Source organism: Brachyhypopomus gauderio, chromosome 12 (genome assembly GCF_052324685.1).
Source record: "Brachyhypopomus gauderio isolate BG-103 chromosome 12, BGAUD_0.2, whole genome shotgun sequence".
NCBI lineage: Eukaryota > Metazoa > Chordata > Actinopteri > Gymnotiformes > Hypopomidae > Brachyhypopomus > Brachyhypopomus gauderio.
Genome location: NC_135222.1, coordinates 4027613 through 4040711, shown reverse-complemented (window position 1 = coordinate 4040711; position 13099 = coordinate 4027613). Strand labels below are relative to the sequence as shown.

The window sequence follows — 13099 nt, the reverse complement described above, 5'->3', positions numbered from 1 at the left end:
AGATCATAAAAGCCAAATCAGTTCCCAGCCACAGAAAGGAACAGGTAAACCATCTAAGGAACAACAGTAAGAGGTTCTGTATATAGAAGATCAAGTGCACGTGGTCACTTGGTAATTAGTGTGGACAGCCTAAATTGAGGACAACCAAAAGCACACGATCAAAATGTTTCGCTGACTACTCCGCCAGTGAGTGAGGTCTTACTCTGCAAGCAGTCAGCGTTGAGGAGATCCTGGCACTTCTCGTGACATTTGACCCCGCACTCAGTGCAGCGCATGCCCTGGCGGGCGATGCCCCACAGCAGACCCTCACACTCGTAGCAGTAGGTGGGGGGTGGTGGCCGTCCACACCTCAAAGTTGTGGGGCGTGGTGCAGGAGATGGGGTAGATCAGAGCCTGCAGGGTCTTCTTGTAGACGTGACTCTTCTGCGTCGGCAACGCAACGTATCGGAGAGGGTAAGAAAATAAGATTATCCCAGGAAAAGAGACCGCAAGAGAGGGACTGATCCATGTTGAAAAGGACAGAGAAAGAGGGAGGGAAAAAAGAGAAAGAGGAGGAACAAAAGAGAGTGAGCGTACCAGCTCTTCGTTGTTAAGAGTGCTGGATGCCATTGCCGAAGTGATTCCAGCCTTGCGAGAATTCTGAACCAGGGACTGAACCACACAGAAAAAACATTACAACAAAAGATCAAGCATTTTTATCACATGCATATGGAAATGATCATTTCCATAATGGAATTCAAATGCAATTCGCTGTTAATATGTAAATTTTCACAATTTGAGGCACATCCCATTTTGGTAATTTCCATTAAGTCACTAAAAACCTTGAACTCACCATTGCCTGGTGAAGAAGGGATGATGTAGAAAGAAAGAAGAAAGAAATGTGTATTACTTTAAAAGAGCAGAACAATATTCAACACCCAAAAGCTTCCACGAGAGATCAAAGTACAATATAAAACACCACACCTTCACAAATACACCTTCACAAATACACCTTCACAAATACACCTTCACAAATACACCTTCACAAATACGCCTTCACAAATACGCCTTCACAAATACGCCTTCACAAATACACCTTCACAAATACACCTTCACAAATACACCTTCACAAATACACCTTCACAAATACGCCTTCACAAATACACCTTCACAAATACACCTTCACAAATACGCCTTCACAAATACACCTTCACAAATACACCTTCACAAATACACCTTCACAAATACACCTTCACAAATACACCTTCACAAATACGCCTTCACAAATACGCCTTCACAAATACGCCTTCACAAATACGCCTTCACAAATACGCCTTCACAAATACACCTTCACAAATACGCCTTCACAAATACGCCTTCACAAATACCTTGGAGAATTCAGATCTCCGGCACGATAAAGTACATACTGTTGGCTTACAACAAAAAGACACGTTTTGACAGATAGGTGAGCGTGTGGTGAAGAGCAGATGAAGAGAAAAAGAGGAAGAGGGGAGGGAGAGGAAGGGTAGTTTGTGTTCCTGATTAATAGTGTTTGACATGTACTTTAATGCTGTCCCTGATGGCTCGTCCTGTGAGATGTAGCTTCGAGCTCCCCTGTGAGCAGGTACAGAAGCTGGATTTAAGCTGGATTTAATGCAGGTGTATTTAAGTGGATTCAAATGGACAAACTGCTAGAGTGTTATGGCAGTATGCTAATTTTCTCTCTCCTCAATAGGTTCTCTGAGCTACGAGCAGAGGAATGTTAAGATGGAGAAATTTGTTTGAGACGAGTGTTCATTACAAGTAGAACGTGCTCTGTGCGAGTCAGTGTTACGTTTGAGACATTTGAGCATTTGACTTGAGTCAGAAAATACCAAAATGAGGAGTGCTTAATCTTAAGTCAACTTATGATGAGTTGAGTAAAACTAGGTTGTAACAGGAGAGCCATTAGAGATCAAACATTCTCAACGGGAGATGAGGTTTACAGTAATAAGTTCATGGTGTCCCCGGTTCTGTGGTGAACTGAGTGAAAAACAGAAACCACTCCTGGGTGGGCAGAGAGAGAGTGAGAAAGAGGGAGAGAGAGAGATAGAGGGTGATAGAGGGGGTGACAGAGAGAGATGGGCAGAGAGGGAGAGAGAGAGAAAGAGAGTGTGTGTGGGTATGGAGTATGTTCCAGATACTGTGGATCTCTTCACCCAGAATCAGTTACAGACAGAACAACTCATATGGGAGTACACACACACACACACACACACACACACACACACACACACACACACACACACACCCTATCAAGCAAGTACACGCCCCATAAAGCTGGAGCAAGTGGAAAAGGTGTCTAAGTTTTAAATGCAACGAAATAATTGCAGAAGGAAGAACATAACAGGGAGTGTGATGCACTCAGGAAGTAGGTCAGAAGACGCGAGAGGCCGTGAGCAAAAATGGGTTCATATATCGTACAAACAGAGTACAAAAAACAGCCAGGGACTAAAAAAATGGTCGGAGAGTAAGGAAGCAAACGTGAAGCTAAGGGCAGCCGGGGGAGGGGCTGTAGTGGACCAGCAGAAGTTCAGTTCCTCCGACATCCCCATGACACGATGGATCACAGCCTAGTCCACCAGCCCCCCCCCGCTGCAGCCCTGCTCAGAGAGACGCCTTTCCCAGAAGCCCTGGGGCCGAGTGAGCAGCAGTCACTGTAAAACCTGACTCACCAGATCTCGAACCAGCGGGATGGCCTTCCGTTTGCGTAAGTCAGGCATGCTGTCGATGCTGTAGAGGGCTCCTCCGGGCCTGGGAAACAGCACAGAGGCAAAGCCGGCGTGAGTCCGAAGAGCAGGAGCTGTTCTTAATTACCACACAGCCTTTACATTGCACTCCTTTACACTCTCGTGTTTCTGTGGTTATATTTATCTCCGAGGACATCACACTGAAATCGGGGCCAACTGTGAAAGCTTTCATGCATCACGTCGGTTTTTATCGCCTGTCGGCTTACTTGGGCTGCTGATTGTTAAAGAAACTGGGTTCCTCTGGTTCACTCACCCTGCTTGAAGGAAGAGCGATGCCAGTCCTGGAGTCTCGCCCCGGGCCTGCAGCACAGCACAGACACAAGGTCAGCTTTGGAGGCATGTCAATTACTGCTTCCTCCATCTGTTAGAAAGCATTATACTTCCACCACCACACGAAACCCACAGCTTGTCATTTCGCTGGGAACTCTTCCTATCGGGAAGATGTGTGACTGATCTCACTGACGTCACAGGAAGCCATCGCACATAATGAAACTGGATTTGTGCTCTGAGTTTATCTTCATCTATGATCACGATTTACCCACAACTGCAATTCATAGAGGCTGGCACAAAGACACACCCACCTTTGTGATAGATCGGCCCGCCTTGCCCAATCAGGAGAGAGCATGACAATCGCTATGGCAATGATACAAAACTGAAAAGAAAAGAAAAAACACAAAAAAAACAACAAATGGGGTGGAACATGAACACAAAAAAATTACAACAATTAAAAATAAAACAAAATCGTTTTAGAAAAGAGTCGATAAATGACTTCAAATAACAGAAATCATAACAAAATAAACAGACAAGCAAAGGAATGAAAATGTGGCCATTCTGCAGGCTGAAATGACCAAGTGCTGTTGGAGGACTGAGACAAGGGTAGATACAGCGCAGACAGACAGTTCAGACTTAGCGCAGACAGACAGCTCAGACAGACAGTGCCGCTCTCGCCAGACGCGGTCAATGGCCGACTTCATCAGACTGGATACATAGAAAGCAGGACAGGAAAGCACAGTGACTCTGTGTCACACTTTCCTTCGCTCACCTCTTGTAGTTGGAGGCGGACCCTGTTGAAGAGCCGCAGCCAATTAGCTTTGGCCCTCACGGCAGGGTCGACTAGCTCCTCCCTCCTTGGTATGCTGGGTAGAGAGAGAAGAGCTGGACTGAACACTACAGGCAAATTACATGTTCAAATTCATCTCGACTGTCATTCTACCTTATATATGTTATATATTATTAGAGGTGGCTTTGTTTTTACTTTTTCTCATTCTGATTTTGTGAGGGACTTTTTTGTGAGGGACTGATTTTGTGATGTTTTAATGAACCGTCAGTGATAATGTCAGCTGCTCACCTTTCAGGGGGTGTCTCTGTTTTCTCGGGGGGGCCTTCAGGTGGATGCGCTACGGCTGGGGGCTCAGAGGGAAGGCGGGGCTCTTCCGTAACTGTCGCAGGCTTGGCCGCAGGACTGAACGGCTTTAGTTCAGAGTCTAAGGATGGCGGGGAGGGTTTGCCAAAATCACCCGAGCTTCGCTTCTGAGACAGGGGCTCGCCGCGTGACTCCACCCCCGGGAAGGGGGGCAGCGCCTGCGTGGGTGGATGCTGGTGCAGGGACGGCTGCTTCTCCAGGGGGGGTCGGCCGCCGGGGGCCTCCGGCTGGGCCAGCGAGGGAGGCGCCCCGGTGGGCGTGGGTGTGTAAGGAGGCTCATGCTCCTCGCTGAGCGTGCCGTCCAGGGGGTACATCTCCTCGTCCTCCTCATAGACCATCCCCTCCTCTTCCTCTTCTTCCTCGTAAGGATAGTCGCCTTCCTCCTGCTCGTACATCTCTCCATCCTCGTCCTCGTACAGTGCTCCTTCCTCGCCTCCGTCCTTGACGTAGCCGCCTTCGTCGCTGTAGGCGCCCTGCGTCTCGTCCCCGTCCCAGCCCGGCGAGTCCTTGCCATAGCTGACAGACGAGTGGCACGAGTGGTACGAGTCGTTCTCGTCGTAGAACTCGCCCGAACCGCGGAAGCTCTCGCCGTCGTCCGGGCCGAACTCTTCGCTGAGCTGTGAGCTGCCACGGCTCAGCTCGCCCGAGGAGGCGTAGCGGCTGGAGCCCGTGGGGCTGCAGAGAGAGAAGGGGCGGTGACAGGGAGGTGGAGGCGGAGTCAGAACAGGAGTCAGGACAGAAGGAGCTGTGAAGCATCTTAAGGAGCAGAGTGACTGGGCAGGGGAGTGATAGAACTGATCATGATGCAAGAGGTAGAAGTACGTGTGTGTGTGTGTGTGTGTGTGTGTGTGTGTGTGTGTGTGTGTGTGCGTGTGTGTGTGTGTGTGTGTGTGTGTGCTGCTGCAGCATAACACAAAAAGAGTTCAATTAAGAAGTCACAAAAAATTGTAATGTCGCAAAGTCGCAAAACTCAAATGCATCACATTAACAAAAGTTTTTAAAAGAGCTGCATAGACTACCATGAGCACGGCACCACAAAATCAAGATAACAGGTCCTGGACTGAAGGAGCAGTCATGATTACAAACCAGGAGAGAGACGGAGTAAGAGAGAGAGAGAGAGGGGGAGAGGAGAGAGGGGAGAGAGGAGAGGAACAGGAAGAGCGAGAATGACAGAGAAAGAATGAGACAGAGGAAATATATCATCCTATTCAGTCTGACACTCACGAACATGTGTACGCATACACACATGTACCCACACACTGTTTACTATATTGATTATGCACTATCGGGTTCAATGGTTCAATAATGTAAAGATAGCTATAAAAAAGAGCTGGGCTGTTTAACAGGAGATGAGCCATAAAAATAAAGAAAATGTCTAGGTTGCAACCCACCCACACACTATACCACACGACACACACACACACACACACACACACACACACACACACACTGTTTCTTGTTTCTCATCATGCAGCTATATCATCCCTCGCCTCTCGTGTTCCCTCATAATTACCAGCCCTGAGGATAGCAATAAGCCCTGAGGAGTGCCGGCATCAAAAGAACGTCCCCACCTCCCCCAGACTCCGCCCCCGCTGCCCCAGACTCCGCCCCCGCTGCCCCAGACCCCCAACCCCCAACAGAGCCCCCACCCCCCACTTTCTAACACAGCCTCGCTCATCACCACACCCCTGTCACCACCAGCTCCACACACACACACACACACACACACACACACACACACACACACACACACTTCCAAACAGCTCTGTAATTACTGCAGCTGAAGTCAGACAGGCGGAATCACAGAGAGTCTTTCAAACTCTGTCAGACGCGGGACAGGCAAATAGCATCTTACTGGCCAAAAACACACAGCATTCTCCACGCCCGCACGGCTCGCAACACGCAGTGGGCCGACCCGGTGCCACACCAAACGTGGACTTCACAGCACGACAAACAGCAGAAGGAACCGGAGAGACATTCAAGTGGCAGGCACCACAAAATAACACACAGCAAAAATGTCACACGGCAAAATAGTTACACGGCATTGCCAGCTACAGCGCGGTCACGCCACACCATAAGAGAATGTGACAGAGATGTGCAGATATAAATATATAGTAATATAGAGAACGCACGTGGAAAGAACAGAGTGTGTGCGCATGCATACAAGCACAGCGAGGACCACAGGACCAAACACGTCCAATTCCACCACATCATCACAGCGGGACGGTTTCACAGGCTGGAGCGAGAGGAAGAGGAGGGTGAGGAAGGTGGAAGTAAAGGAGCTACAGAGACCCACCTATCAGAGAGTGAGTGCCTACTGTCTAAGGAGAACTGGCGGCTGGTCCGCCTGCTTGAGCCGGAGGCCGAATCGAGATCACTGCGGCCGTTGGTGGCGGAGTCTAAACTATCATAGCGTCTGGGAGGAGGGGAAAGGGAGGGAACAAGGCAGGAAGAGGAGGAGCATGAGTTACAGGTTTTCTGGCTCTTGAAGGACGGGCGTGGTGAACACAACGTAGCACTGGCTCCCCGGGGTAGATTCACGACGGCAACGTCAGGTACTCACGGCCTTTAGCCTTTCGGCGGATAAAGAGACGTTACAGGAGGATTTAAGGACAGTCTCTGTGTGTCTTTGGGTCTGGCTTAAGAAGGATACTGTTGAGGCTTTATGTGCTGACGTGTCCTTGCGTGCAGTACGACAGTTTGGGTAATGTACAAAATGCTGGTGCTCATTTTTTTGGGGGGGGGGGGGGGGGTTTGAGAGATGGGGGGGCTGTGCAAGACAAGCGCTTATTTGCGATTGCTGAATCATACATGTCTCTAGCATTCCAGTCACAAGGGGGCAGCAGTGAGGCTCACCGATAGGGTGTATACAACGAGCACTCAGTCAGCGCCTTGTATACAGAGACCAGGGAATAATCTGAGGACGTTCACAAGGACTTAGTGAATTCATACTCATATATAGCAGGCATATAGTGGATTCATAGTCAAACATAACAAGGATATAGTGAATTCGTAGTCTTACGTAACAAATATATAGTGAGTTCATAGTTCATATAACATGTTTGCCCCAAAAACATGATGCACAGGTGTGAGCAGCAACAATCGTATAGAGCAGTGGTTCCCAAAGTGGGGGGCGCGCCCCCTAGGTGGGGCGCGGAGCTATTGCAGGGGGGGCGCGGAGCTTGAAAGTAAAACGTGCACATGTGTCAATATTAGGGATGCACCGATTCCGATATTAATATCTGAAAAAATTCTAGATCGGGTATCGGGGACAATGTGACCGATCCATAAAAACAGATCTATTCACTCTAATTATATGCTTGTATTGCTTGCTTTTCGGAGTTAGTTCAACCCTAATACTCGCGCTGGTGGTATTCCACTTAGTCCGTTTATTTGCTGGTTGACCAAAATAAACCTGGGCTCCAGCAATACTTCACTGTTCATACATGAACTGGTGAGTTGTCCAAAGCTCATTTAATGCGTTACTTACAGAAATAAATTAAAGAGCAGTGGTCTGACTCGGTCTACGGCGGAAAGCTAAAAAAACAATATTCCATACGCACGCTCAACTCGCTCCCTTAAAGAGACAGTACACATATTTCTGGCCGTTACATGCTTTGTGCTCTGCGTGATGTCTGCGCTTGCAAACTAGCCGCATATGTATTGCTGTTTCTCTTATTTCATCTCCTTATTTATTGTAAATTACATTTAGAATTCTTGAACCATTTAAAATGTTTCTTGCAGTTAATTTTTTTCATGTTTGACCAAAGTTGTGAACCTATTGTTTTTGTAAGTTTTCAACACATCCCTAGTCAATATGGGGGGGGGGGGGGGGGGGGGGGGGGGGGGGGGCGCAAAAATATTCTCATCTACTAAAGGGGGGCACGGCAGAAAAAGTTTGGGAACCACTGGTATAGAGCAAGGAAGTCAAAATAGGTATGAAAACTACAAACAACCAGAGGGGCCTTATTGCTGCTTACCTCATGGCCCTCTGGTTATCGTAGTCATAGTCGTGCAGGTCGTCGTACTGGGAGCCGTGGTGGCGGATGGGGTACTGGTGCATTGAAGCGTTGGGCTGCGATGTGGTGTAGAAGGGTGGGGGGATACTGTTGCTGGTCTCACTGCGGTAATCACTGTCCCTGTCGTCTACAGCGCTGTCTGGATCTTCATCTGTAAGTACACAAGGAATTAATAAACATTTATTTAAGCAGTTATAGGGCCCTGCTTCAGCCTGGTTCAAGCCCTGCTTCAGTCAGGTTCAAGCCCTGCTTCAGCCTGGTTCAAGCCTTGTTTCAGTCAGGTTCAAGCCCTGCTTCAGCCTGGTTCAAGCCTTGTTTCAGTCAGGTTCAAGCTCTGCTTCAGCCTGGTTCAAGCCCTGCTTCAGTCAGGTTCAAGCCCTTCTTCAGCCTGGTTCATGCCCTGCTTCAGTCAGGTTCAAGCCCTGCTTCAGCCTGGTTCAAGCCCTGCTTCAGCCTGGTTCAAGCCCTGCTTCAGCCTGGTTCAAGCCTTGTTTCAGTCAGGTTCAAGCTCTGCTTCAGCCTGGTTCAAGCCCTGCTTCAGTCAGGTTCAAGCTCTGCTTCAGCCTGGTTCAACCCCTGCTTCAGTCAGGTTCAAGCCCTGCTTCAGCCTGGTTCAAGCCCTGCTTCAGTCAGGTTCAAGCCCCGCTTCAGCCTGGTTCAAGCCCGGCTTCAGTCAGGTTCAAGCTCCGCTTCAGCCTGGTTCAAACCCTGCTTCAGTCAGGTTCAAGCCCTGCTTCAGCCTGGTTCAAGCCCTGCTTCAGTCAGGTTCAAGCCCTGCTTCAGCCTGGTTCAAGCCCTGCTTCAGCCTGGTTCAAGCCCTGCTTCAGCCTGGTTCAAGCCCTGCTTCAGTCAGGTTCAAGCTCTGCTTCAGCCTGGTTCAAGCCCTGCTTCAGTCAGGTTCAAGCCCTGCTTCAGCCTGGTTCAAGCCCTGCTTCAGTCAGGTTCAAGCCCTGCTTCAGCCTGGTTCAAGCCCTGCTTCAGTAAGGTTCAAGCTCTGCTTCAGCCTGGTTCAAGCCTTGTTTCAGTCAGGTTCAAGCCCTGCTTCAGCCTGGTTCAAGCCCTGCTTCAGTCAGGTTCAAGCTCTGCTTCAGCCTGGTTCAAGCCCTGCTTCAGCCTGGTTCAAGCCCTGCTTCAGTCAGGTTCAAGCCCCGCTTCAGCCTGGTTCAAGCCCGGCTTCAGTCAGGTTCAAGCTCCGCTTCAGCCTGGTTCAAACCCTGCTTCAGTCAGGTTCAAGCCCTGCTTCAGCCTGGTTCAAGCCCTGCTTCAGTCAGGTTCAAGCCCTGCTTCAGCCTGGTTCAAGCCCTGCTTCAGTCAGGTTCAAGCCCTGCTTCAGCCTGGTTCAAGCCCTGCTTCAGTCAGGTTCAAGCCCTGCTTCAGCCTGGTTCAAGCCCTGCTTCAGTCAGGTTCAAGCTCTGCTTCAGCCTGGTTCAAGCCTTGTTTCATTCAGGTTCAAGCCCTGCTTCAGCCTGGTTCAAGCCCTGCTTCAGTCAGGTTCAAGCTCTGCTTCAGCCTGGTTCAAGCCCTGCTTCAGTCAGGTTCAAGCTCTGCTTCAGCCTGGTTCAAGCCCTGCTTCAGTCTGTTTCAAGCCCTGCTTCAGCCTGGCTGTCTCCTGTGATGTATATACTGATAATATTGACTTTATTTCTTTATATGATTATATACCCTATGCAGCTAGAACAGCTTCAACTCTTCTGGGAAGGGTGTCCACAAGGTTTAGGAGTATGTTTTGGGGATTTTTAAACATTCTTCCAGAAGCGCATTTGTGAGGTCACATACTGATGTTGGACGAGAAGGCCTGGCTCTCTGTCTCTGCTCTAATTCATCCCAAAGGTGTTCTATCAGGTTGAGGTCAGGACTCTGTGCAGGCCAGTCAAGTTCATCCACACCAACTCTGCCATCCATGTCTTTATGGGTGTTGGAAGAGGAAGGGGCCAGCTCCAAACTGTTCACACAAAGTTGGGAGCATGGAATTGTTCAAAATGTCTTGGTATGCTGAAGCATTCAGAGTTCCTTTCACTGGAACTAAGGGGCCACCCCCTCCACCAAACTTTACACTGGGCATGATGCAGTCAGACATGTAATGTTCTCCTGGCAACCGCCAAACCCAGACTCATCCATCAGATTGTCAGATGGAGAAGCATGATTCGTCACTCCAGAAAACACACCCCCACTGCTCTAGAGTCCAGTGGTGCTGTGCTTTACACCACTGCATTCGTGGTTGGATGCAGCTGCTCGACCATGGAGACCTATTCCATGAAGCTCTCTGCGCACTGTTATTGAGCTAATCTGAAGGCCACATGAAGTTTGGATGTCTGTAGTGATTTAACTCTGTAGAAAGTCGGCGACCTCTTTGCACTATGCGCTTTAACATCCTCTGACCCCACTCCATCAGTTTACGTGGCCTACCACTTTGTGGCTGAGTTGCTGTAGTTCCCAAATACTTCCATTTTCCTATATACAGGGGACCCCCAACTTACAACGTTGATCCATACCTACATCGCGTCGTAAACCGATTTTCGGTGTAAGTCAGAACATACATACATACTGAACGTAAATAACATATTGTAAGCACTTTTCCTATCCTAACACCTATCCTAACACAGTAATTATCGAAAAACACATAGATGCTGACATAAGCAATTAGGGGTGGGAATCGTTTACTATCTCACGATTCAATTCGATTCCGATTTTGGGGGCCACAATTCAATTCAAAATCGATTTTCGATTCAAAACGATTTTCGATTCAAAAAACGATTTGATTTATAAAAATTTCTGCTTAAGTCTATAAAATCTGCATGATCTACTACAGTCTGCTTTGCAAGACAGAATGACAAATACAGAAAACAAAGTCTTTCACATTTAATTAACAAAAATAATGTGCTTTGGTAAAATAAAATGCTTTTTGTTGTTACCAAAATTCTTGAGCTTCATTTTACAAGCTGTCAGGGCTGGCTCGGATGCTGTTCCCCCAGCCGTGGCTAGGGGCACCAGAGTCAGTCCCAGACTATAGGTGGCGTAACCATACGTTCTCAGCCAGTCTCTGCTTTCTCTGTGGTTGCTTCTCGTTTGAAGGTGTCTCGCCACCTCTCTGTTATGCTTTCTCTTTACTTATTCGAGTATCTATCTCCTGCGTCACTTCCTGACCCATCTCAAGTTTTCCCAATCCTGCATTTCTTCCTATCCGTTTTGCCTATATTTTTGTGAAGGGTTTTATTTTGCTGCGGCGTTTTTTGCTAATTACTTCTTCTGGTGTCCTTGGTTTCGTTTTTGCGTTGCATTTATCCGCGCTGATTTTTAGTTACTGTTGTTATTTTGTTTCTTTCTCCCGTCTCACTACGGTTAACTGTTAGTTAACTGTTAGTTTTCCCGCGTTGTATTTTGCGCGTTGTTTTTTGTTTCTATTTGCTCCATGCCCTCACGGTTTTGGTTTCTATTCTCTTGCGCGTTGAGTCTCCCATGTTGTTTTGTTTGTTCGTTCTGGGTCGCTGTGCGCGTTTCCCTCTCGCTAATACATGTGAGGAGTGTCAAACGTATTGCTTTTGCGAGCCGGCACTCGTGTCCACCCTTCTCTATATTATTTCACGCTGTGTGTACGTTCCCGTGCTCACCGTGTTACATACACCTTGCACACGAGCTACATTGTGTCAAGTTCGGTCTTCCCTGGCATTCGTAAATACCAAAATGAACCCATATTTTTGCCTTAAATGAAGACAGGTTGAATATCTCTTTCCTCCATCTGTCTTGAAACCTTTCCACACACGAGTGTGTCCCAGAACCTGCTGCGTAAAGTCTCGCGTAATTTTGTAATTACGTAACGCGACTTAGAATCGATTTTGGGACATTTAAAATCGATTCTGAATCGTAGTAAATGAGAATCGATTTTTGATATATGAATCGATTTTTTGGCACACCTCTATAAGCAATCCTGCCAATGGTTGGAAAAGGCAGTGTTGAAGGACACGACAGAGGCACTAATCACGATAGCACAATCTCAAGCACTAAGCACTAGGGCAGCTGAGGCAGGGGTGTTTCACCCCAGACCCAAATGGTAAAGAAGCTTCTGAGGAAATCCAGCATCAAACAGTACGCAAGATGCTGGCATAGAGAACATCTAAGAAGCCAACAGCCAAGTTGCAGGGTTTGGACATGAGTGGACCTATTGGTTCGGCTGCAGGGTTATTGACCAACGAGGGCGCATTGCTCAGGAGTCACGATATGGCAAGGAAACAGCACATCATAACACAGACACAAAACTGACACCGTGTTCAAATCAAATTAAAAATAAAGACACTTACTTTGCTGGTCCCCCCACAGACTCCAGTTGCCTACAAGAGAAGGAAGTAAATCAGCTACAGACCATGGCATCAGTGATGAAGGCACCACCTTGAACGAGTAATGAACGAGTGTAGGGCTTCAGAAATCCAGGCAGAGAATCTACAATGGGCATGGCACAGGGGTGAAGCGTGTGCAGTGTGATGTGGGTGTAAAGCTGGACTTTAACTGGAGGACAGGTTTGACCTTGCTACCTCTGGCTGATGTGTGTAACAGGGCGTTGGGCAGGTGTCTAGCCAACATCCAGACTGCCTTGGCCTGTACACCCAGGCTTGATGTATTGGCGCATAATGTCTGTCATAAACGCTCTGGGAACCTCATTTTCAGTTAGAAGCAGAAATGCTTATGATACAGCCCAGCTGACAGCTGATGCATCTCAAGATGATGCATGCTCACAACATACCTGTTAGCGGGCTCAGCTGTTTAACCTGGAAAATTAGCATTTTGTGTGTGTGTGTGTGTGTGTGTGTACTCACAGCACTGTGTCGTTGGCACTGGAAGAGGCCTCTCGTGCTCCTCCTGGTACGAGTACTGCAGCAAATAAACAACAACCAAAA

The 13099-nt window shown here is 48.2% G+C and overlaps 1 protein-coding gene across 1 annotated transcript in view; it reads right to left on the bottom strand.

The window, feature by feature from the left end:
• The window catches only part of unc13a (unc-13 homolog A (C. elegans)), a 38253-nt gene that overhangs the window by 17491 nt on the left and 7663 nt on the right, over positions 1-13099 (bottom strand). Inside the window, 11 exon segments of the mRNA XM_077024461.1 lie at positions 203-329; positions 331-423; positions 577-651; positions 2694-2772; positions 3022-3068; positions 3811-3904; positions 4117-4866; positions 6488-6607; positions 8172-8361; positions 12506-12535; positions 13019-13073. Of these exon segments, the coding sequence (XP_076880576.1) occupies positions 203-329; positions 331-423; positions 577-651; positions 2694-2772; positions 3022-3068; positions 3811-3904; positions 4117-4866; positions 6488-6607; positions 8172-8361; positions 12506-12535; positions 13019-13073 (1660 nt within the window).